At 32.9% G+C, this 24249-nt stretch overlaps 1 protein-coding gene across 1 annotated transcript in view; it reads right to left on the bottom strand.

Moving 5' to 3' along the window:
- Positions 1 to 23942, bottom strand: part of LOC129218677 (ankyrin repeat domain-containing protein 6-like) — a 36543-nt gene extending 12601 nt beyond the window's left edge. The window contains exons 1-6 of the mRNA XM_054853000.1: positions 23916 to 23942; positions 18333 to 18434; positions 16503 to 16601; positions 8258 to 8356; positions 8077 to 8175; positions 3581 to 3679 (exon numbers count right to left, since the gene is read on the bottom strand). Of these exons, the coding sequence (XP_054708975.1) occupies positions 3581 to 3679; positions 8077 to 8175; positions 8258 to 8356; positions 16503 to 16601; positions 18333 to 18434; positions 23916 to 23942 (525 nt within the window). The remainder of the gene's footprint in view (positions 1 to 3580; positions 3680 to 8076; positions 8176 to 8257; positions 8357 to 16502; positions 16602 to 18332; positions 18435 to 23915) is intronic.
- Positions 23943 to 24249: the final 307 nt, after the last annotated feature.

The raw sequence follows: 24249 nt of genomic DNA on the forward strand, positions 1-24249 counted from the left end.
ACCATGATCAGCATCACACTTACTTCAGCTTTCATTAATCATAGAAACAGAAAAAACTAATAAGTATGACATTTTAGAATCTGTACTTTTGTACAATACATATTCAATGAATCAATTAACCACTGTTTTGATCCAAAAAATTTGCAATTTTGGTGCATCAAAACACAGTTTAATTGATTCATTTAATTTTCAAGCAAAAAGGTATTTATTCGTTATAATACAAATTCAGTCATTAAAATCATCCAATAACCCTGCAACACATTGGAAAAAATTAATATTAATTTTTAATATTTTTATTAGAACGCAGTTGAAACATTTTCTGGCAGAATGATTGCTATTGATTTTAAAAAGCAACTGCACAGATGCTTTTCTTACATTTACCACAAGTTTTGGTGATTGAATCAAATCTTTCAAAGATATTGTTAATTACATATCAGTTCATGTAATCAGAACTGTGCTTTAGCATTATCATCAACACAGTATAGATGAACTTTATGAATGAACAAAATATGGTACATATTTTGAAATAAGCCATATCAGGAAAAACTAATATAGTCGAACTCGCTTATGAGCGTGAAGGGACTGCAATATTTGCTCGTTATATCTGAGTGCTCATAAAAAACTAGTTCATGGAAAGAAAACAAAAATTCACATCACTTTATTTGTTTTTTATTTTCAGACAGTTCAGAAGATGTTAATTTTGCTTTGGACTACGTTATTGACTTTCTTTTGTTACTGTGTTTGAACGACTACTCATGGATCAAAAAACGTCATTTGCAACTCTACTCTGACGTTGAAAAAAAAATTCCTGTGCACTTAAAAATCATCGAGTATGCTGGTAGTGGTTTATTTTAAAATTCCTTACATTTCTCATTATTATCCTTATTTTAATCTTTTTTATTTTATTATTTTTATTTTATTTATTTTTTTAAATTTCAGATCCCTTCATTTGTTCTGAGGATTTATGATGCATCACTAACTTTCAATTGAATTTGGAACGCTAAAGGAATTTTTCCAAAGAAAGATTAACAGAGCTGGAAAAGTAGAAGTCAATAGAATGTCATGAATTACAAAAACATTGCTCACTATATCTGGGATTTGCTTGTTTAAAGCGAATCAGGCTCCCATTGACTCGACATTATACCAATAATTTCTGATTTCCTTATTAAATCTGACTGTAATATGTTGATTGAAGTGGATTTCTTAAATATTTTTTTTAATTTCAGAGCAAAAGACTCAAACTTCACAACTACATATTAATCTCAGCTAAATTCATGTGATTTGCTACTAGAAATAAGCACAAAGAAAGAGCAGCACAAGACATATTTATCATACTGCAGTAGATCATGAAAAAAAAGACATACATTAAAATTTAAAACATAATAACTATTTTCAGGCCTGGATCGGCATACCCCCAGATCAAGCAGAGCAGGGGAGCCTATGTCCTTAAAGGGCCTAATGGCCCAAGAAATTGAAAATAAACTAGCACTAAGAATAATTAACATCACAAGTATACACTGCTGGCCCCTGGGGAGGGGCTGTCTTGTTTCATTAGTAGCGATGCACAACAGCAATAAGCTAAATAGAATTATTTACTACATAATTGTTACAAACAGAAGAGTAGTGGACACTACATGCGCTGACCTCTTAAACATCTACATGCATATCAAAGAGTCACACTATGTACAAGTTAAAGTTGCAGTTCTACAGTTACAGTTAATTACATATATTACAGAGGCCCTACAGATTTCGTTGCAGGAGGGCCCAAAATTTATAGATCCGGGCCGGGTCTGATTATTTTGAATCTCATCATAAAAATTTAATGTGAAAGATTCCTCCCATTACAGTTCTGAATTATTTCCTTCAGATTGATGACTTCAACTTTTAAATAAATTTAAATGAATTGGTATGAATAGAATTAATCATCAACATAAGTAAAACATCAATTGTGTTGAGAAAAAAATAATGCAAAGACCTAATTCAAGGCTACAGCGCCTTGAATTAGGCACTGTATAGCACTACTTGCATGCCCTTGTTTTGCATTATTTGTAGCATTTTCTTTACAGTTTGAAATTCATTAATATTGATTATTGGTTTGATTTGCATTCTGACCCATAGGAATTCTGGTTATTTTTTATAATAGTACATGGGTATTTTTTTTATACCTGTGTATTGATTTTGTGCATGAGTATTCATAATGGAGGCTCAAGCCTCCTCTGACTTTGCCTTGAATTTGGCACTGTATTACACTACTTGCATACAATTGTATTGCACTATTTGTAGCATTTTCTTTACAATTTGAAATTTATTTATATTGATTATTGATTTTATTTGTATTTTGAGCCATAGAAATTCTGATTATTTTTTATAAAACTACATGGATATTTTTTTTATACCTGTGTATTGATTTTGTGCATGAGCAGGGGCGGCAAACAGGGGGGTCAAGAGGGGGCGGTTGCACCCCCAAATTTTTTGAATAGAATGATAGAAAATGGGTGAATTCAATTTATGTAAATGGGAAATCAATGTTCATTAAAAAAAAATCTCGCTGGTTCTCAGTAACTATTTGATGAAACTTGACACATTCCTAGACTAGAAAAAGTGTTTTTCGTTATTTGGATGACGACTTGGAAATTCATGAAGTATTTTCCAGCCTTTTCAGAGATAGAAAGCTGATAGAGAACCATGGTTAATTTTAACTAAAGAAGACATTGCCTCATATAGGCTAAATATTCACACTTGTGTGCCCAGTGTAACGATGGTCTGTCCAATATGAGAGGCCCGTGCAAGGTGGTGTGGCTGCAAGGTTTTCACAAGAAAATTCTTTGATATTTTACATTCACTTTTACGCTTATTTTTTAAGTGTATATTTATTTAATGAGTGTTCATCGCTTTCTTCTGCTAGAAACACATTTCAGCTGCTCAATGCATTATATGCTTTCATGGATACTTCTTAAAAATGCATGTGATTATTGAATGAAAAAAAAACATTCATTTAAAAAATTTCAACATAAGCTTTAAATGAATAATTGACATTTAAAACCTTCTTCACTTTAAAATTTTTGTAAGTGTAATCTGCATTTATTTTGCTTTTAGAATTATGCATTTAATGCAGCAAATTTTCACCTGTTTTCTGAAGAAAACAATAATATAAATTCTTTTAAAATAGCTAAATGTTTCTCTGAATTTCAAAAAAGAGTTGTTTCATGAATCTTTCTTTAATTACTTTGTAAACAAAGGAGGAAAAAAGTAAATTTTTTTTCATGTTCAATTTTTTTTTTTTTTCATTGCTTAAATCCTTCAAACTAGGAAGGTGCTGATTATTCAGCACTAATCTGTAATCAGCCAAATTGATTAACCGGCTGATTAATCAACCCTGCCAATAACTCAGCCGATTAATTGGTGATACATCAGTTTCTTTATCAGCGCATCCCTAATTGAAACATATAAATCCATGATTTTGTGTACAATTGTTTTGTATCTGGGAAAAAATGGCAACTCTAAAGGGACTTCAAATGCATTTTTCTAACTAAATTACATCAATATTTCTCTGCAAAATTCCAATGAAAAAAAAACTTACATTATTCTGAATCTTGCAGTCTGCTCCAGCTTCTAGCAGGACACGAGTAAGCTTATTCCTCCCCATTGCACAGGATATGTGTAAGGCTGTATCACCATTCTAGCAAAGGAAAGAATCCAGTTTCAAATTCAAGTGCCATGAATCAGACAGACATTTGTTAAAAATTCAGTAAATATTGATCAAACAGAATCAGCAGGGATTAGCAGGGTTTTAACGCCTTAGGTTATACTAAAACCAGGAGTGTCCCCCTCCCTAATAGCAAGGGTGCACCCCCATAAGGATCCCCCCCCCAAAAAAAATGAGAAAAATACAGCTCAAAACAACCCCCGCTAAAAATGTCAATGGCGCAGTCTGCACCACGACACCCCCCCCCCCAGGTGGGTTCCCTTTCTCATTAGTGGACAAAAGAAATTTGCAAGGGGCAGGGTCTAAGTCGAAAGCCTCATTCTTATATCACACCTCAATGCACTGTAAAACATTTTGACTTAATTTTATCAATTCCCGAGAACGAAAAACAGTAAAAAATAAACTATTAAATAAATAGTTATCATCATTGAATGAAATGTATTTAAATAACTAACCACAAAGCAACATAATTGACTTTTACTTTTCTCAAAATTACAAAATGGAGTCAAAGGGAGGGTTCAAAGAATATCATTTTAATCTGAATTACAAAACTAAAAACATGGTTATTACAATGTATTCATTTATAATCACCATTCTGCTTCTTATAGGCCATTCATTATATAGGAAAAATGCACAATAATTTTTAAAAACCTTTAACATGAGAATTTAATTTTTTCACTTATTACAACTGAAATTATTGTTACATTGCTTGAAATTATTTTATGTACAAAATACCTAGAATCGTAACCAATCAAGGAGGGGGGAAGCAAGACCTATGGGAGGTGTCTGGACCCCCGGGACCCCTCCCTTGTGTGTGTCATTGCCCCTGCTAAAACTATAATGACATATCGTTGACTCAAAGCAACAGGAATAACAGTGAGATATGATACTGTTGCTTCGAGACGATGATAATATACATATGAAGTGTTTAATATCAAAAACAAAAAATAAGGATTTCAGTCGGTTTCAGATCATTCTTTAATGTTTCCACATACATACACAGATTGGCCAATGAGTTCAGCAAACTTAGATTAATGTTCTATTAGACACACCTTTTGCATGGATAACAGCCCCCTATTTGTGTCAGCATCAATTCTACAATCTCCTGGAGAGCATTATGTCCAGAGAATACCATGCATTAGTAGACTTTTAAAACCCTTCATTTAGGAGTGTCTGGGGCATTGATTGCTCCCCTTACTTCAGAAAATCAGTGGTTTCACTCTTCAGTGGGTGTGGCATTTGCTGTTTTTTGGAAAATTTTCATAGAGCATACAACCTCCAGCCCACAAAATTTTGAAATATAGGACCTGCTTAAGATCCTGTAAATTATATGGAATAGGAGGCCTTTGCTGTTGCTAGCAAAGGTGACAGAAATCAGATTGATGTTCATTGAATCAGTTTTGAAACCTTCTGCCACAATGTATAGTTACATTACTGTAGAGTAAAAGTATAACATTGCAGAATGCATTTAGTTTGCCGTTATGTCCAGGTATTACAAGGATTTCTCTTATACTTGAGATATACCATGGACAAAGACTGTGGGGTCGATTTCCAACTTTTGAAAAGTTTAACATGGCTGCTTTCTCTCTCTCTCTTTTTTGAGAGCCCAACAAGATCTTACCTGCTTAATGAGCAGTAACAATAAACCCTTTTTCAAATTGTGAAAATCAGTCATTTTTCCCATTCTGCTATCTTTATCAAGAAATGCAACCACACATTTTACCTACACTGCCGTGCTAAGCATAGGCACCTATATGCAAAATTTTAAGGGGGGTGGGGGCTCAGACATCTTCCCCATGGTTTAGCAGGATATTTTCCCCCTGGAAGCTGATTTCAGTACAGATTAGAGTTTTTAAAATTTGACATTTTCAATAACTTATTCATTAATGGATGGAGAAAAAATTATTTTACACTTTTGGAAAGAAAAAAGCACTAAAAGCAAGAAAGTTCTAATTTCTAAGGAGGGGGGGGGCTTGAGCCCCCATTTTCACCCCTATATGGGCACCTATGGTGCTAAGCACAAAAGTCGTATCTACCCTTTTTATCAAAAATTGAGTTATGGTCACTAAGTGATTCTTTGTAACATATTTTACCTTAATACAATGTTTTATGGTTCTTTGTGAATGGGATATATGAGGTGCGGCTAGAAAAAAACTGAACTAGCACAGGTGAAACAATAAAACGAATGCAATAAGGCTGAAAGTCGCCTGGCCTGTCACGTGACTCTTGCTCCACCTACTGCTCGAGTTTCATCTGCCTCCTGCACTCAGTCTGCCCGTGGTGTCTGTTCTAAGTAGTTGACGTTTTGTCTGTGCGTCGGAAAAATGTTGAGTGTACAGAAAGAACAGCGTGTTAACATCAAATTTCTTTTCAAACTTGGAAAATCTGCAAGTGAAACGTTTGTAATGTTGCAACAAATTTACGGCGATGATTGTTTATCGCGAACACAAGTGTTTGAGTGGTTTAAACGATTTAAAGATGGCCGCGAAGACACAAGTGATGACGCTCGCACTGGCAGACCATTGTCAGCAAAAACTGATGCAAACATTGAAAAAATCAGTAAACTTGTTCGAGAAGATCGCCGTTTAACAATCAGAGCAATGTCTGAGTTGACAGGAATTGACAAGGAAAGTGTTAGGCAGATTCTTCATGAAAGTTTCAACATGAACAAAGTGTGTGCAAAAATGGTTCCAAAGTGTCTCACAATTGAACAGAAGGAACGCCGAAGAATGATTTGTTCTGACATCCTAGAAAACATTGAAAGAGATCCCACCTTTTTACAAAATGTTATTACTTGTGATGAATCGTGGTTTTTTACTTACGATCCCGAAACCAAACGCCAGTCGATGCATTGGAAATCTCCTGATTCTCCACGACAAAAAAAAGCACGAATGTCAAAATCGAAATTCAAGGCAATGATGATTGTTTTTTTTTTTTTGATGTCAAAGGGATTGTACACATTGATTGGGTACCAGAGGGACAAACAGTGAATCAGCATTATTACATTAGCGTCCTGACTACCCTACGTGAGCGAGTACGGAGAAAACGGAACGATTTGTGGAAAAAAAAGACATGGATCCTGCACCAAGACAATGCCCCAGCTCACAATGCGTTGTCAGTGAAGACGTTTTTAGCCAATCACAACATTGCCATCTTAGACCATCCACCCTACTCACCTGATTTGGCAACCTGTGATTTTTTTCTTTTCCCTAAAGTCAAGTCAGCTTTGAAAGGAACTAGATTTGAGAGTGTTGAAGCAGTAAAAGAAAAAGCGACGGAAGTAATGTATGGACTTACCGAAAATGATCTGCAGCATTGCTATGAACAGTGGAAAATTTGTATGGAGCGGTGTATAGACGGAGAAGGAGAGTACATTGAAGGAGATAACATCAAATTGTAAATAATGGAAAATAAAATTTTTTTATAGCATCAGTTCGGTTTTTTTCTAGCCACACCTCATATTGTTTTGCAAAATTCTGAAAAAGTTGCCAGCCATATCAAATACATGGAGCTACACAACTTTAAGTGGCAATTCCTCATTTTAAACTCAGATGAAGATACGACTTTTGCGCTTAGCACGGCAGTATTCTGATAGTGTGAAATTTAAATAGATTTTACATACTTCCCCATTGGTAAGCATTTTATAGAAAATTTTACAGATTTCTAATTAATTGACCAGTGTATAATTTAAAAATTGATTTCTGAAAATAAATAATATATATATAAGAAGTAGAATCACCTTCACTTTTGAAACAATCCTGTATTTTATGTCCATAAATGCATGAAAAAAGATAAATTTCAAAATAAGAATTAAAAAAGGAAATGTTTCACTGAATGTTAATAAATGTTTTTAAAGCATCACTGATGATAACTATAAGAAATAAACTGCAAATATTTTTAAATATGAACTACTTTCCGCTTATTTTCACTATGCAGAATCTTAAATAAATGCAAAAATACTGTCATGTCAACCGAAATTGTGACACTGGTATTGATGAATGTGTAAGTATTACAACATCAGCTACTAGAAAACTTTTTTTTTAAAACTTGCTTTTTTCTACTGTTCATAAATAATGTAAAATGATAAGTTTTAGTTTTCATCTGTTTCTACTTCTTCTAAATAATATCATTTTCAAATAAGTTCACTATAAAAAGAACACATTTGGGCAGTTTAAACAAAATCATGTTCAGATAAAATAGGTTTGTTGATGCTGTCTTTTCCAAATAAAGATGTTCTTTGAAGGTTAAACAAGCAGAGATATGAAATAAATCTAAACTGCTAACGATACACATTATTGTTACAAATGTGTTAGCTAAAAATTATGAATTGAAACATGTACACTTATAGATATCAGGAAGTAAATGCTCACTTTGTTGGTTTCACTAACATTGCAAAAAGCACTGATGAGAATGCGAAGTACTCCAACATGACCATATCTTGCACTCGTGTGCAGAGGTGTGTCTCCATACTGCAATTAAAGGAACGTTTATAATATTATCAACCTCTTAAGATTAAAGAATAAATTTGAATGAAAACAAAATTGTACTTACGCTGTTCCTGATGTCAGGCTTACAAGCTGCAAGGAGCAGAGTTCTGCAACATTGGTTGTGACCTCTTTGGCAACTTAAATGAAGTGGTGTAAAGCCACCCTAAATATAATAATAATAATAATAATGACAATACTTGCAATTTTGAATACATTAATTGCAGAATAATCATTTTAAAAATGTTTTAGTAAACCACCATTCCAAAACAGTAAATGCTTATTATGTATATTAATTATTATTGTACAAAAAAAAGAGCTTGACAGTTCTTACAGGTCAGTGACACAGCTCAAAAAGTCTATTCATTTTTTCAAAGGGGGTAAATAACTATGAAGTATGAAGTGAAAGGGAGGGGGGGCACTTGAACTGAGTGCAAGCACAGGTCTATTGTACTGTCCCCCTTTAACCACTAATAGAGCTCAATAAAAAAAAAATTTAGCAGTTGCCTAACGTAAATAACTATTGTCTGTTCCAATCTAACTTGGCAGCACTGGGAAAAGTACGAGATGTGTTACTCCGCGTTGAGAAATAGTTCTCTTTAAGAGGCTTAAAAGGGTGTAAATTGACAAATGATGTGAAAAAATAGAGAATATATTTGATTGAGACATATAGTTGAAGCTATTATGCATTTAATATATTTAATTTGTAAGTATTTGATTACAAAAGGAAAATCAAACTGCCATAACTCAACTTCTGCCTTGGCGAAAACTTGAGTTTTCAAGGTTAACCTTGGCATGTTCCCCGTAGACCGGCAAACTCAAGAACTCCCTTCTTCCCACTTCGTATCGCTCAGGGAAAAACATCTGATTGTCATTAAAACTGTTGAATCAGCATCCCCTCATTGTGGTCAAAGCATTTCCGTCTGGTCTGTCGTTATTTTCAAGCAGTTGAATAAATTTTTAAAAAGTTTCCGTGAGTAGGAAATCAAAAATGAAATGAAAACATTAGTTTTCAATAATTTACTTGCTGCAATTACAAATACATCGCGGGGGGGGGGGGGGGGCTTTGAATTTGAAATTTATTACTTGGTAGTTTTAAAAAGATTTCGTTTTTTACATAATAAACCCGACCTTCAAGAAAATTGCTGTGAAAAGATCAAGAAAACTCGAATTTTTATTTGAATGTAATGAATACATGTTATCTGAAAGGGTTATCTTACACATTACAGATCCTTGTTACGGTAAAAGCCATTTTTTTTCTTTGGATGGCTTAAAAAGCTTATGGAAGAAAAAATAATGCTCTTATGCACATCTGTATAGATTTATATATATTACCAACTTTCATTGGTGAACTGCTGGATGAAGAAGATTTACTTTTTTTGAAACATTCACATCTCCCTCCAAATTCTCCCAAATCCTACCCCCAGGTTTCGAACCCCTGCCTAAAATTAAATTTTCATAGAAGGAAAATTTACTCACTCCCAACCCCAAAGTATACATATAAAGTAAGCTACTTTAACTACAATAATGTAAATAAACTAGTTTTTAATCTAGTTTCGGTTTTAATCATTTACTTCCACAGTCAAGCAAAATTGAGGGCCATATTTTTTCTATTTCCACAAACCTCGATTTCCTTTTGTTTATTATTTTTAACTTCTTTCATAAATAAGTTGAGCTTAATATTGTGTGTGCGTGACAGGCCCGTGTCCAGGATTTCATAAAGGGAGGGGTTTTTGCAGGCCTGTCATTTCAAAAAAAAAAATTTTGGGGGGGGTGGGGGGAGGAAGGGCAAAGCATTTGCTTGATACATTTTATCCAAAAAAAAAACAACAAAATACGTACAAAAATGCTTAAATTCATCATGTTTGTAGGGATGTGCCAGCTGCGCCAAACTGCTCCAAAAGACTGCTAAATGAATTTTTCTGCTCCAAAATCGGACAAACTTGGGCCAAAAGTGTGATTTTGCATTTCATGTTGCAGTTCCTTCAGCATATTTGGCAGTTTTTGCAAATTATCAACAAGTTTATGCATTTGGAGCTTGTTTTTACGATTTTTTAAATATAGTCCCGATTTTTTGCGCATTTCAAAATCCGATTGCATCCGCTTTTGAAAAATTCAATAGTTTCAATTTATTACGTGGTTTGGATCTCTAGAGTTGCAAAATTTTGCATTGAGCATTATTTTCAACCATTCTTATCTTTTGTTTTCAGAAGAAGTCTTGTAAGTTCGTCTTCTTGCCACGCCCACTCAAAAATATCAATCCAGTTGCATCCAAATTGATCTAAGCAAATGCCATCTGTAAAAATTAATATTGTTCACCAGTTTTTAATCTTGGGTTTCTTAAGATTTTAGGACAGAAAATTGATCCCTAATTTTGGTTAAAAACAAGATAGCAAAAATCGGGGAATTTTAATGCTCTGGCAATGAATATGTACACATTTACAGTTTCTGAGATTCAAGCATTATTTTCCATATTCTGAGCCTGCCTCAAAATTTTTATTTTTATTTTTTCATATTTTTTTTCACGTGTATTTTAAAATTCCTTTTCTTATGACATCATCTCTCAAAAGCATTTTTTTTTAATTGTAATTTCATTATTAATTTTGTGATTAAATATCAAACAGTTAAAAATAAAAGGTTTTAATGGTTGCCTTTGCCTTTCCTTTTTGATTTGTTAATCAAGTAGCTCAGTATGTAACATATATGCCTATGTGTATAAGGTCAAATGTTAGTAAATAACTTACAGGTACCAAAAAGAAAAAAAAAGATTAATTAATAGCTCTTTAACACTAACTTGCAACTTGTTTAGGTAAAGTTTTTCAATTTAACTATTGTTTTTTGCTTTTTTCTTTTTTAAAGCTTTTTTGAATATGTTTTTGAGTTTTATGTATATATATCTTATGTCGTTTACACGTATGTATGAACTACATAAAAGCAAACAAAATTTAAAAATAGATATCAAAGCACCAAAACTTAAACGTGAACAAAAGCAGTGATGTATTAAGCAAAGTAAATATGTGAACTAAATTTAAATCAGTGTAAGAGAAAAAAAGTAGAGCAGCACACGACTTGTTTTTTGTGAAAAATATTAAATAAAAAAGAAAATAAATAAATAAATATAAAATAAAAATAAAATAAAAAAAATAAATAAATGTCATTAAGAGAGCTTCAATTAGTAGTTGGAGTGTTAAAGTTATGGTCTTTTGCATCCTTAATCTCCTTTTTTATTATTTTATCATGTCACAGGTTTCAGTGCGTGAAATATACATAGTTGCTCCAAATTGATGCAAAATTTAACTTTTTGCTGCTGTAAGCTGCTCTAAATCTGCAATTTTACTGCTCTAGGCTGCTCAAATTCACCGTTTTACTGCTCCAAACTCACCATTTTCCTGCTAACAAGATTGCTCTAAAAGCGAGTTTTGGACGGCACATCCCTGTGTTTGTAAAATCCAGAAGAGGGGTAGCAAGTGACCCCCCGATCTCCCAAACCACGGGCTTGCTTTTGGCTTAAATTATTTTCATTTTTAGTTGCATTGTCAGGAAAACACGACAGTGTACAAATAATTCTTCATTGTTTAATGGTCACAATGAGGGGCATGGCGGTTTGGAGGGGAGGGGGGGGATAGTTCAAATTCGCAGAAGATTAGGATTAAGTAATATACTACCTATGTTATTAATGTATTTTACACACAGCAGAACCTCGTTTATCCAGCCCCCGTTTATCCGGATCAAATTAGTAGAAAAAAATATATTTATGTAAATAATCATTTAAAATTATAATTTCAAGAACGGAAGTTTAAATGCGCCAAATACTCAGTTTTAATTCGATTAAGCATACTACTCCTGCATAGAACGTACAATAAAGTAAAGTACTAATTTAGCAAACAATATGATATACTTTGGATGTTAGCCCGACACTATTGCAGCTGAATTATAACCGATGAAGTAATTGTGAAAAAACGGTACGATATAGTTTTGTTAGAAAGCATTGTTTTTTGGTGTAATTTTAGATAAGTTTGCATATTTAAGAATATTATTGATTATTATCAGGATTTTCGTTTCCTAGGATTGCCTTTGGTCCTATCTAGTCCGGATAAATGAGGTTGTATTGTACAAGGAAATTTCTGGTTGCGCAAGGAAACCTCAGTATTTATCCATTTTACTGCTTGCTTAGATTCCAACCTATTATCTGTTTACTGTGCAATATATTGCAACAAGTACTGAGAAAATTTCATTCTTTTATGACATATGTTTTCAGGTTTTAATATTCTAAGATAATGCTTAGCAAACTAAATAGGAAGAGTTTCGATGCAGATGTAAATTACATTAACAAACACTATGCATCTACAGAGCGGCAACACTCATCACTTTTTCTGAAACGTCCCAGATCAAAACCCCTTATGAGGAGCAAAATTAAACGTGTATTGACAGCCCATTCAACTGTTCCTCCATCTCTGTTTCCCAAAATATGATTTAAGTTGATTAAGAGAAGACAGTCCTAAGTTGCCGGGCAACTTGAAAGAGAATGCCTTTTAAAAAAAGTTTTGTACACAAATTTCAACATTAAAGCTACTTTTTTAAAGCTACTTTTAAGTCAAATATGCACAATTCTTCATTTATTTTTTTATTATTTTTTCCTCAATGGGAGGGGTTTAACCCCTAAAACCCTCCCCTTGGACACGGCTCTGGTGCGTGAATCACTTTTTAAAAATTCAAATTTAATATCTTCTGTAAGCTCCGAAATGTAGTAATAGCTAATTGTTTCCATTTAACTCTAGTAAAATTCCTAAGCTTTTTTTAATTAAATATAATTTTTAAAAAAGGGCATTTTTTTTTCCTCCAAAACTGGAGAGTTTATCATTGCTCTTTACCGTTCTTAGACAACGAAAACTCCTACACAGAGTTGATATATATTATTTTAGATAATAGAACAACGTGGGGTCACACAAATTAGCCAAGAATTGCAGACACATAAAAGGGGTTTCAAGGAACACCCTTTTTAATGCAGAAAAGTGAGCACAAGCTTTTTTTCTGTGGCGAAAAAGGGGCTCCTTGAAACCTCAAAACAGGTGTCTGTAGTTCTTTTGTGCGATTTAAAGTTGATATTTTCCTTTACTTTTTTTGCACAAAGGTACTTCTTTGATTCAAACATATATGTATAAAGAGACACAATGGCAGCTTTTCCAAATGCCGAAGCAATGGTTGCCACATTTGGATTTTTAAATCAGCGGACTTATGGAAAATAATCTATAAATATTAAGAGTTTTTTTATTATTATTCCATAGATTTAAACGAACTTAAGATACATTTCTCAGCTCCAGAGAGCAAGTCAAGCACACATGAAAAAATAAAGAGAAATTATTCTAAACAGAAGTAAAGGATGTGGGGGGTAACAAAGTTAAGCTTTCCATGTCAGGGGCAGGATAAAAGATCCACTTCTTAACAAACTAATAAAATTGCAGGCAAGGACTGAAAATTTACATTTTTTTCGCTAACAGTTTGTTGATGAACTTAAATAATCTACAGTAGAAAAACGAAGCTGAGCTTTGAAGAACATACCTGGAAGTTTTTCATTTGTTATACTTCTGAAAAATTGTGGTTCTTTTCGATGCCTTTAGAACCTATTATTACCATGGCAAATGTTCGCAGCTATTGTACTAACATTCTCCTCACCTATAAACTTCCGTCATCTTATCTTTTCTTTTGAAATAGATGAATATATATACTGGATGGTCAGTATTTTGACAAGTGGGCACATGCTTTTTATCAGCGAAGAAAGAAATCACCAGAGACAGTTGATGCATCTCTGCCAGAGCATGTTCTCTTCTTTTAATTATTACTGTTAGTTAGTTTTCCTGCTATTTTTTTTAAAAATCATTCAGAATTATTTGTTAATTACTTCGGTGATAAGCAGCTCTCTGCCGTTGGAAAACGAAATCTCATTCACAGCCCTGCATTTGTGATAAAAATATGATGAAATATATTTGAGACAAATCTAATTTCTTTGCAAAATTAAAAAATAGTTGTTTCATTCTTGATATTTTAAATTATTTTTTTCCCTTTGCCAAGTTTGGCAAGTCGTCCGCTGACTAGCATGCGCCCTATGTAGAGCAACCTCGTTTCCTTGACAACGGCTGCAATTCATTCGCCTAGCTTTCCCTTCAGTGCCAAGTTAGAGTGAAAGGAAGTTTAGTAATGGGCAAGGCTAAGGGTTTTTTTTTTACTTTGATTGTTGTACTCTGTTACAGTTTTGGTTCGTGGAAAAAAAAAATTAATTCTCCTGGTGTTAGAACTTAGATATTGCACTTTTATAACTGAAATTTGTATTAATTTTTAGCTATGATTTGTATATATATTTTCACATAAATTAGAATACAATAGTTTGACCAGTTATGATGGCACTCACTTAGTTATGGTCATACTAAAAATTAGTAACGGTCATGCTAGCTAAATTACATTAATTTCAGAAAATACTCAAAAAAAGCTTTCAACCTTCTTAAAACATTTATTTTTCTTAAAATATAACAAAATTTCAACTTACCAATTCAAACAACATTAAAATTAAAAAATGGATAACAAACAAATAGCTTTTGAAAGGCTCCTTTGAACAACAACTAAAATAAATAGAACTATTCTACAGCTACATTTTTATTTATCATCTGCCAAATTTAGTTTATGTTTTATCAGCAATTCTATAAAGATTTTGAATAAGAATGGCTAAAAATTCAATTATGGTCATTTATGTTCATAACTGAAATACTTAACTTTACTTAACTAGTTATGGGCAATGGGCACAGCAACTTAAAAGAATCTTAAGCATATATTTAATGGCAAAAAAAACCTATATGACAAAAAAAAGCTAAGGAATGAGTATAAACTAATAATACTGTAATCAGCTAAAAAGAAGCAATGTCAGGCCCTTAAGAAAAAAACCTTAAAGACTGAAATGCAGAAGAAATTGCATTTTTCTCATTTTTGAACTTTTTTTTTCCAAACATAAATACAACTTATGTTTGGAAAAAATGTGGTGAGGATGTTTTTGAAAGATGATATTTTGGGAAACCACTGATGGGTATTCCTCCAACATTGATTACGAACTTGATATAGATAATACTACAGCCGCTATATAGATAGGCCGACGCTTCAGCTTAAGCTTAGCCGTTTTGGATCGGATTTTTAATTGTTGAGCTGCTAGGGTTACCATCGCAAAGTTTCGGATTTCGTCAAATTTGCCGAAAATAATATTTTATTTAATAAACACTTTACGTGCCCCTAATAATTGCTCGCAGTGAACAATCACCAAACACGATTACTCGCCAGAAAAGACAACCACTCAAACACGAGCAATCCAAAATGGCTAATCTTAAGCTGATGCGTGGGCTCGTACATATAGGGGCCTTGGATAATACAAGACAAACCTGCCCACTATTACATGAAATACACTGCCAGCTCAGTCAATACCAGCCAAGGACTGCAGTGGGTGCACATAACTAGGCATTTACCATCTAATGTGCATTGCATATATGCATCACTCATATATTTATGCATTTTATTAGGTGAATTTTTAATTACAGATTTACTAGCAATAAATACTCTAAGAAATCAAACATTAGTAATTATCACACCTTCACTAATGACAATTATGATATTGAAGCATCAAATATTATAAAAATTCCTAATGAATCAATTTTTGATAAAAAGGGCATTACAAATTTGTAATTTAATTGTAATTCATAATTTTAAGCCAAATTCTTCCAAAAGCCTAGCTGTGTTCAGCATTTATAAATAATATGGCTATTTTAATTGATTTTAAATCTATTTCTAAACCATGACCATTTAATCTTCCACAAAGTAAGACTGCAAACAGTAAAAAAGAAAGAAAAATAATGGCCCTATAAGAAGTTAAATAATACAGAGTAAAACATGAAGGAAATTGAAGCATGAAGCTATAAGGTAATAGCCATAAATTCATTAAGCTATATACGTCTTTGCTGTTAATGGGTGTCATTGTATAACATTATAAAAACATTGCATTATGTTTTTAAAAACTTTAACATCAAAACACTTATAACTAGAAATATTGCTATTATCAAATAATGCCAAAATAACGATTATCATTTTCAAAATTATTGCTGCAAGCAAACCAGTTTAATATGAGAATTTTTCTTTTTACAAAAAAGATTAGTGGTATGTCATTTTCAAGAAATATATTTTCTAAATTCTAGAATAAAAGAAAGAAATGAGATGGCATGCAAAGAAATTTAGTTTTTCAAAATTTCTAGATTCACTGCTGTATTTTGAAAGATACTCACATGATTTTTGATGTAAAGGTTTGCATGATATTTACACAAAAGTTGAAGGGTGCGACTGAAACCTTTCCAAGCTGTTTCATGTAAAGCTGTATTACCATGCTAAGTAAAAATAAGAAATAGTTAAAACACTTGCCAAATTTTCATATCTTATAAATCTTATTTCAATCACTGGCAATAAATAATTTAAATTCCTTCTGCTCTATCAAAATTATGAAACATTAAGAAGACTAAGTTCAGTTTAAGTTTTAAGTACATACACCTTGAAAATAATACAAAAAAAAATCTTTTCTATTAAACTTAAAAAATATGATTACTTTAAACCAATTGTACAGCTAACTAAAAAGTAAAAAATAATCTTTGGATGATAAGCATATAAAGAAGTTGACCAAACACTTAATTTTAATGTAATAAAAAAAAACGTGGCATGCTGTTGATTTACATTTTTGCATGAACAACAAAAGGAAGAAATTCAGGATAAGAAGCCCCCACACTTTTTTGTATTACATTAAAATTAAGTGTTTGGTCAACCACTTTATATGCGAATCATCCGAAGATTATTTCTTACTTTTTAGTTCATTTTGCTACAAAAATGGTTTTTTTTTTCTTTTAAATTTTTAAACTACTTTTTATTTTTCTCTCTTTGTTTTTCTGTTTAGTTAACTTGTTTCACGAAAAAATATTCATTTCAACACAATTCAATATCTTTTGTATTTATTAAATTTTCCCAAAAAAAAAACTACTTAAGGTCTCGGGCAGCATTCGAAACACAGGCTCTCAAACTTCAAAAAGAAGAATCACAGTGCTTAAAGTGTAATAGTCAAGCTCTAAAAACGTTCAACAGCGCTGATGAATTGCTTGTTGTGTAATTGTCTAATCTAGCTTATCCATCTCAGTCATCGATGTATGTGTGCGTAAATTAATATTTATCTTATATAATTAAAAACTAAGCATATGTGACTATGTATCTATGTATGTATACATGTATGTCCAAGTTACTTCTCCCAAACGCCAGTGAACTGACCATCGAACCAGGTATCGATGGATTTGTAATCTTCCTGTCTACATGTTTGGGTATTTAACATAATCCTCTGATAAATAATTAGTGGAGACATCAATTAAAAACTCTTAATTATGACAAATAGATTTTGACACAAAATCCCTATTTTTTGAAGGCTTTCATCCATTCAAAAGCACTATTTAAATTATTATTCAGTGATTCATCTCAACTTTCCTTAACAATACGTTTATTAAAATTTGTAGCGTGAAGAAAATCATTGAGGAGAAAGATCTGTTGCCATTTTTTTCTCGAATATGAACAAATAAAATTCTGTTTTTTTTTTTTTTTTTTTTTTTTTTTTTTGAAGGCTTTTCCTGTAATCGGGGAATTTAAAACGTTTACTTTTTAGTTATTTTTCCGCAATCTACCACAAAATTTTACTGATTCATCTTTTTTTTTGTTCAAGCGTGATTGTTGAACATGTATCACTTGACATGACTTTTATTTTCGAGGGGGACCGTGCAAAGCCGGGCGATGTAGTTAGTATTACTATGAAAATTCGACCTAAAAATGATTTTGAAAAGACAATTTTTCAAAATTTTCTGGGGGAACATTCCTCTAGTTCATTGGAGGGGGAGGGTCCATATCCCTAGTCTTGCTTGTGCATTTCTTTTTTTTTTTTTTTTTGAAAACTCAGCTCTTAAATATGAATATAGCAACTCGACTGTTAAACAAAACAATTCTTAATATTGGTATCTGCATATTATTTCAACAATAATATTATTAAAACTCCTTAAATTGTAATGTTAGTGGCAAAAGAAAATATGGCTAACCAAATCGTCTTGTGTATCCACATGACACCCACGTTTCAAAAGTAGTTTCACAACTTCTTCATGACCTTCAGTTGCAGCCTGATGAAGAGCACTGTACCCAGACTAAAAAGTTAAATTTCATTTATTAATATTTTTAAATACTTGTATGACAACTTGACAGCTTATTGTTTTATATTAATCTATTTCATAACATTTAAAATAATGAAATTACAAGATAGATTTCAGATGTAGTTTTCCTTGACATAATGAGACCACACGGTGGTCAATTCAGCATATTTCTTTATAACAAACTAGTCACCTACAGGGATCAGGTGATTTTAAAATTATATATTGATAGCAATATGATAATAACTACTGACAAAAATTTTAACACTTTGATTTTAATAGCCTGAAAGATTTAATTTCAATAAGTAATGATTTCGAAAACACAAACTTCAAGAGCAAGTTGAAATACATTAGCATTCTAAACATACTTTAATGATAAGCCGAAATTTAAATGTATCTACTGCTTTTGCATTTGGTACTCTTTGGGCTAAACTTAAACACAGTGGCGGGTCCAGACGATCCTGTTGGAAGGGGCGAAGGAGTAATGCATAAAAGGGGGAGGAGGGGTGACTAATGAAAATAAAATTTTAAAAAAGTTTAAGAACTGAAGCATGACATGTTTCTTTCTTTTTTTTTTTTTTTGAATAATGTATATGATTCAAACAGTTTGAAGGAAAGTTAAAAGTGTTTTGAGTACCACACACACATACACAAGGATAAAAAATTGAAAAAAAAGGAAGAATTTCTACTAATATTTTGTATCCAATATCCAAATTAAACCCTTCAACGCATGATTCGTTTGAGGATCCGCAAAGTATGTTCAGTAGCTATTTAGGTCCTAAATTGTTTTTTTTCATTATAAAAGAAAGGCTGTAGTACCAATATTGCATATCTTTTTACCAGTTCTCTTACTAGACATAATAAAATACAAAAATTGCATTTGTAATTACAATTTGAAGAAAGTTATGGATTTGTTTGTTGGTTTGAGCAGTTTAATATTCGCGCATAAGTAGGAGAGTTTGCGCGCTCTAAGAAATTTTTTGTTAGGAGCGCATTTTTAGACTCTTTAGTGGTTAATAGGAGGAAGGGAGGAATGGAGGTCCCTCTCCGGAATTTTTTTTGAAATTTAAGGTTTTATTTTGGAAAACACATGCTTGCTTGAAGGGAAGACTGAGATTTAGGAACCTTCCCCAGTCGTTCCTTTTCTTTGAGCTTTAAAAACTCAGTTTTGGATATCTTTATTGATGCAAAAAACCAGGAAGTTCGGGGGGGGGGGGGGTTCCCCCGGAAAAAATTTTGGAATTCAAGTCTTAAAAACACAATTGTAGGCCACCTTTGATGACGTAGCAAAAGGCATGGGGTTCAGAACTTCTCCCCAGAAATGTTTCGATGTAGAAGTTCCAAAAACACTTTTTTGACGATCTTTGAATGATGTTGAAAGATGAGAAAAGAAGGACATGGGAACTCCTCTCCAGAAATTTTTCGAAATTGAAAATTAAAAAGGCAGATATAAGCCATCTTTTATGACGTAGGGGGAAGGAACCAAGAAAATCATTCGAAATTGGAGCCTTCAAAATGCCATCATTGACCATCTTTGGTAAGGAAGGGATGAGGTCAAGAGCTATCCATCAATTTTTCAATATTGAAATTTCAAAAATGCAATGTTAGAGGTTCTTCATTGATGTTAAGGAAAGGGCTTGGGATCCGGGGCTCTCACCCGGAATTGTTATCGGAATTAAAGTTCTAAAAAACGTAATTAACGGCCCTCTTTAAAGACATTAAGGCATGAGGTTCAAAACTCTCTCGCTGGAAATATGTTGATATTAAATTTCCAAAAACATAGTTTAACATAGTTAAGAGTCATGAAAATGTAATTGTAGGGTAACTTTGGTAGCATTAGGTAAAGGGATGGGATTCTAGAAATCTTCTCTGGCGATTATTTCAAAATTGAAGCTACCAAAAAATTAAAAATTTTGACAATTTTCAATGACATAGGCATTTATGGAACCTCCACTAAAAATTTTTTTTAATTAAAGTCGTAAAAAATACAGTTGTAGGCGATTTTTTGTAATGTGTTTAGGGGGGCGATCACCCCAATCCCCCCCCCCCCCCCGTGGATCCGCCACTGACTTAAACCGCTAATCAACTTTAGGAAATGTGTCGAGCTGAAAGATTCTTTTTTCATGAGAAAAATATTTCTGCACGTTGGAGAATGAACTACTGAAAGTAAAGAACTGTATAAAAAGGTGTAGAACTAATTAAAAAAATAAATTTTAAAAACAAATGTTAAACCTTAAATCTAAAACTTTCTTAAATGATGTCCTTCTTTAAGTGTGACATCACCTTTTTTTCAATAAAAATATGTTTATAAAAACAACATGACATGTGACAAAGGGAGAGGAGGGGGTAAGATGAACTGTGACACATTGTGACAAAGAGAAAGGAGTTCAAAAATGCTGAAAGAAAATGTGACATCTCAGAACAAATCCTAAAGAGCCTAAAACGCATTTTAGAAAAGAAGAAAAAAGGAAAACTGATTTAAAAAAAAAACTATCTGTCAATCGACAAACACTTCAAATTCTCCTTGAAATTTTGATGATAATGCAAAGTAAGGTCCAAAACAAAATAAATTTTTTTTAAATCTTGCAATGAAAGTTTGACAGCGCAAAATAACGAACAACCCCCCCCCCCCCCCCCCCTCTTTCCTGGAATTTTCATCGGGTGAAAGAACCAAATATCCGCTCTGTCTAATCCACCACCGTCATTGGAAATGTATAAAAAATATTCAGAAGGCATCGATTTAACAATCGTGAGGAAAATAGAACCTGCCTTTACAAAATCGCGATCGCAAAATCGGACCATTCTCCGGGCGGGAATACGAAATGTTCTAGCTTAAACTCCTTCATTATATTTTATTTTCAATCTTTCCATCCAACTTTCGAGCTATTTTTTAAACGCATATTTAAAGTCACGCGAGGTATTCAAATTGTTATAGGTGTGAAAATATCTGATCTGAAATGAATCAGTTACGAAGGAAGGGGGGGGGGATATTATTTAACATGCGTTTTCAAATTGATAAACAGTCAGTATGCATACATACAAAATAGGCACGCCATTTAAATTTGGCTAACGAACTGAATATTAAATGAACGCACATTTAATCTTGCTCGGGAAAATGAAAATGATACAAAAAAGAAAAACAATAATCTACACTTCTGAAATAAAATTTCAGTCCTGGACTCGCAATTGCGTGATTCACATCTTAAAGTAGAAAAGATGAGAAAAGAGGGAACTTTGGCGCATATTAGCTATTGAAATATTGAAGTTCTAAATGTTTACTTAAAATGCTAAGTGAGTTTTCAAAATTCCTACAGGGTTTCGTGATATAGTTCTAGATCTATAAAAATAATATCAAAAGCATAAAAATAACTTAAAACGCATTAATCTTCTCAAGCTGGTTGTATGGTAATGCCGTTAACGGTCCAGAGGGCAGATGCGCTGGAAAAAAGCCATCTGCTGATGCGAGAGCGATAGTAACTGACAGTCATCCATGACCTGCTCTTAATGAATATCAAAATGTATCAGATGAAAGCGAGTCAAATGTATTGCAAAAGCTGACGTTTCTAGACTAGAGACAAATTCATGTTTTTTTTTTTTTTTTTTTGATTGCAGAAAAAAGTTTTAAAAGAATAAAAAAAGCAATAGATGTAATTTTATTACAAAAATTCGGAAAATAATATCATAAAACGAAAGATTTTAAAAATAATAACAATTTTTATATGTTTTCTCCCCCCCCCCCCCCAATATTTTCGAATATTTTCAATTTAAATAGTTTTTTACAAAATTTAAAAGAACATCGAAAATATTTCGAACTAATTCAGGAATACCGAAATCAATGAGTGATTCTTAACCTGTGGTCCGCGAGAAATTTTTTCAAGTAGTTCCGCTAACAACTAGTGAAAATTAATCTGTATCATTTTTATAGTTGTAACTAAATTTATTAAAGAAAATTTATGGATTAATCTCATTTCATTTAATATAATTACTGTGCAAATATTATTTCTATCGTATGTGATCCGCGTAGGATTCGGAAGAAGCGTACCCAGTGTTCCTCAAAAGTGAAAAAGTTGAGAACCACTGATACACAGCAGCAGGGCCATCCGAAGAGCTGATGGCGTCCAGGGTCAAAGTTTCATAGCGCCCCCCCCCCCCCCCCCACGCACAGGAAAGTCAAGATAGTTATAACATCACTGAATCATACGCGTGAGCACGCGTCATACTTGCACATTTCAAATATTAATCAACAAAAGAATCAGAAAGCTAATGGATAATACAAATTAAAACCCAAACAATGAATCTGTTTCTAATATTTATTATACACTAGTGGTATTTAGTTCGCCCGTATATTTACAAATAATGGATGATGAGTTTCTCGCCAATTTGCTATGTTAATATTGGCTCGCCTTTTTTTTTACGGTAATTTGCTCGTCCACGTTATGGTAATTTACTCGTCCACGTTATGGTAATTTACTCGTCCACGTTATGGTAATTTACTCGTTCACGTTATGGTAATTTACTCGTCCACGTTATGGTAATTTACTCGTTCACGTTATGATAATTTCCTCGGTAAAATGTTCTTAAAATTAGAATAGAAAAAGAACAAAGTCGGATTTTCAAAAAATCGCTTCGAGATGTTCACCCGTATGCTACGAACTAATTTTGTGCCAAATTTCATGAAAATCGGTCGAACGGTCTAGGCGCTATGCGCGTAACAGACATCCAGACAGAGATCCAGAGACAGACTTTCAGCTTTATTATTAGTAACTAGTGGCAACCGCCCGGCTTTGCCCGTAGTAGAAAATTAAAAGGTCATTTGGTTCGCCTGTATATTTACAAATAATGGATGATAAATTTCTCGCCTATTGGTTATGTTCATTTGCTCGCCCATGTTACGGTTCCAGGTTATGATAATTTCGTAATCTACTCTTCCACGTTATGATAATTTGCTGGGTAAAATGTTTTTAAAATTGGAATAGAAAAAGAACAAAATCGAATTTTCGAAAAATCGCTTCGAGGTGCACACCCCCATGCTACAAACTAATTTTGCTCCAAATTTCGTGAAAATCGGCCGAACAGTTTAGGCGCTATGCGTGTCACAGACATCCAGACAGAGATCCAGATATCCAGACAGAGAGACTTTCAGCTTTATTATTAGTAATAAAGATTTTCTGAAAATCGGCCGAACGGCCTAGGCACTATACGCGTAACAGAGATCCAGAGACACAAACTTTCAGCTTTATTATTAGTAAAGATCAAGTTCCAAAAATATTTCAAAAAGTGGAAACGTTAAAAATCCAAATATTTATCTTGTTAAATGTTATCCCACAAGATAAAACAATTAAAACTGAATTAGTTACTCATATTGATCAAACTAAGAACACGAATAAATTATAATGTATGTTTAGAAGTTTCTTACATCAAAATTAAATTTCGATCTGGACTATCCCAGTTATTCTTTTTAAGAGTTTTTGATTTTACTTGAACCGATTTAATACCAGCTTTCATATCTGTTAGTCATTTTTTGCATCACATTTTCGTAAGTTTCAAGAGAAACCCCAAATACTCAACAACATCGAAAATGGCTTAGAATTGCGTATTTGGAGCTTTAATTTTGAAAAATTACTGGCCCTAACACAGGGGCGGACTGGCCACGTGTGAGATGTGGAAAATTCCACATGGGCCGTCCTTAACTCGGGCCGTTTTCTGTGCATTCAATGTGTATGTGCGGTTTTTCTCAATTTTATTTAAAAAAAAAAGTTTTCAGCTAGGCCGGCCGTTCTTGTGTCGAGGGCTGCAGCCAGAACAGCTCTTT

Source organism: Uloborus diversus, chromosome 1, assembly GCF_026930045.1.
Source record: "Uloborus diversus isolate 005 chromosome 1, Udiv.v.3.1, whole genome shotgun sequence".
NCBI classification, from domain to species: Eukaryota; Metazoa; Arthropoda; class Arachnida; order Araneae; family Uloboridae; genus Uloborus; species Uloborus diversus.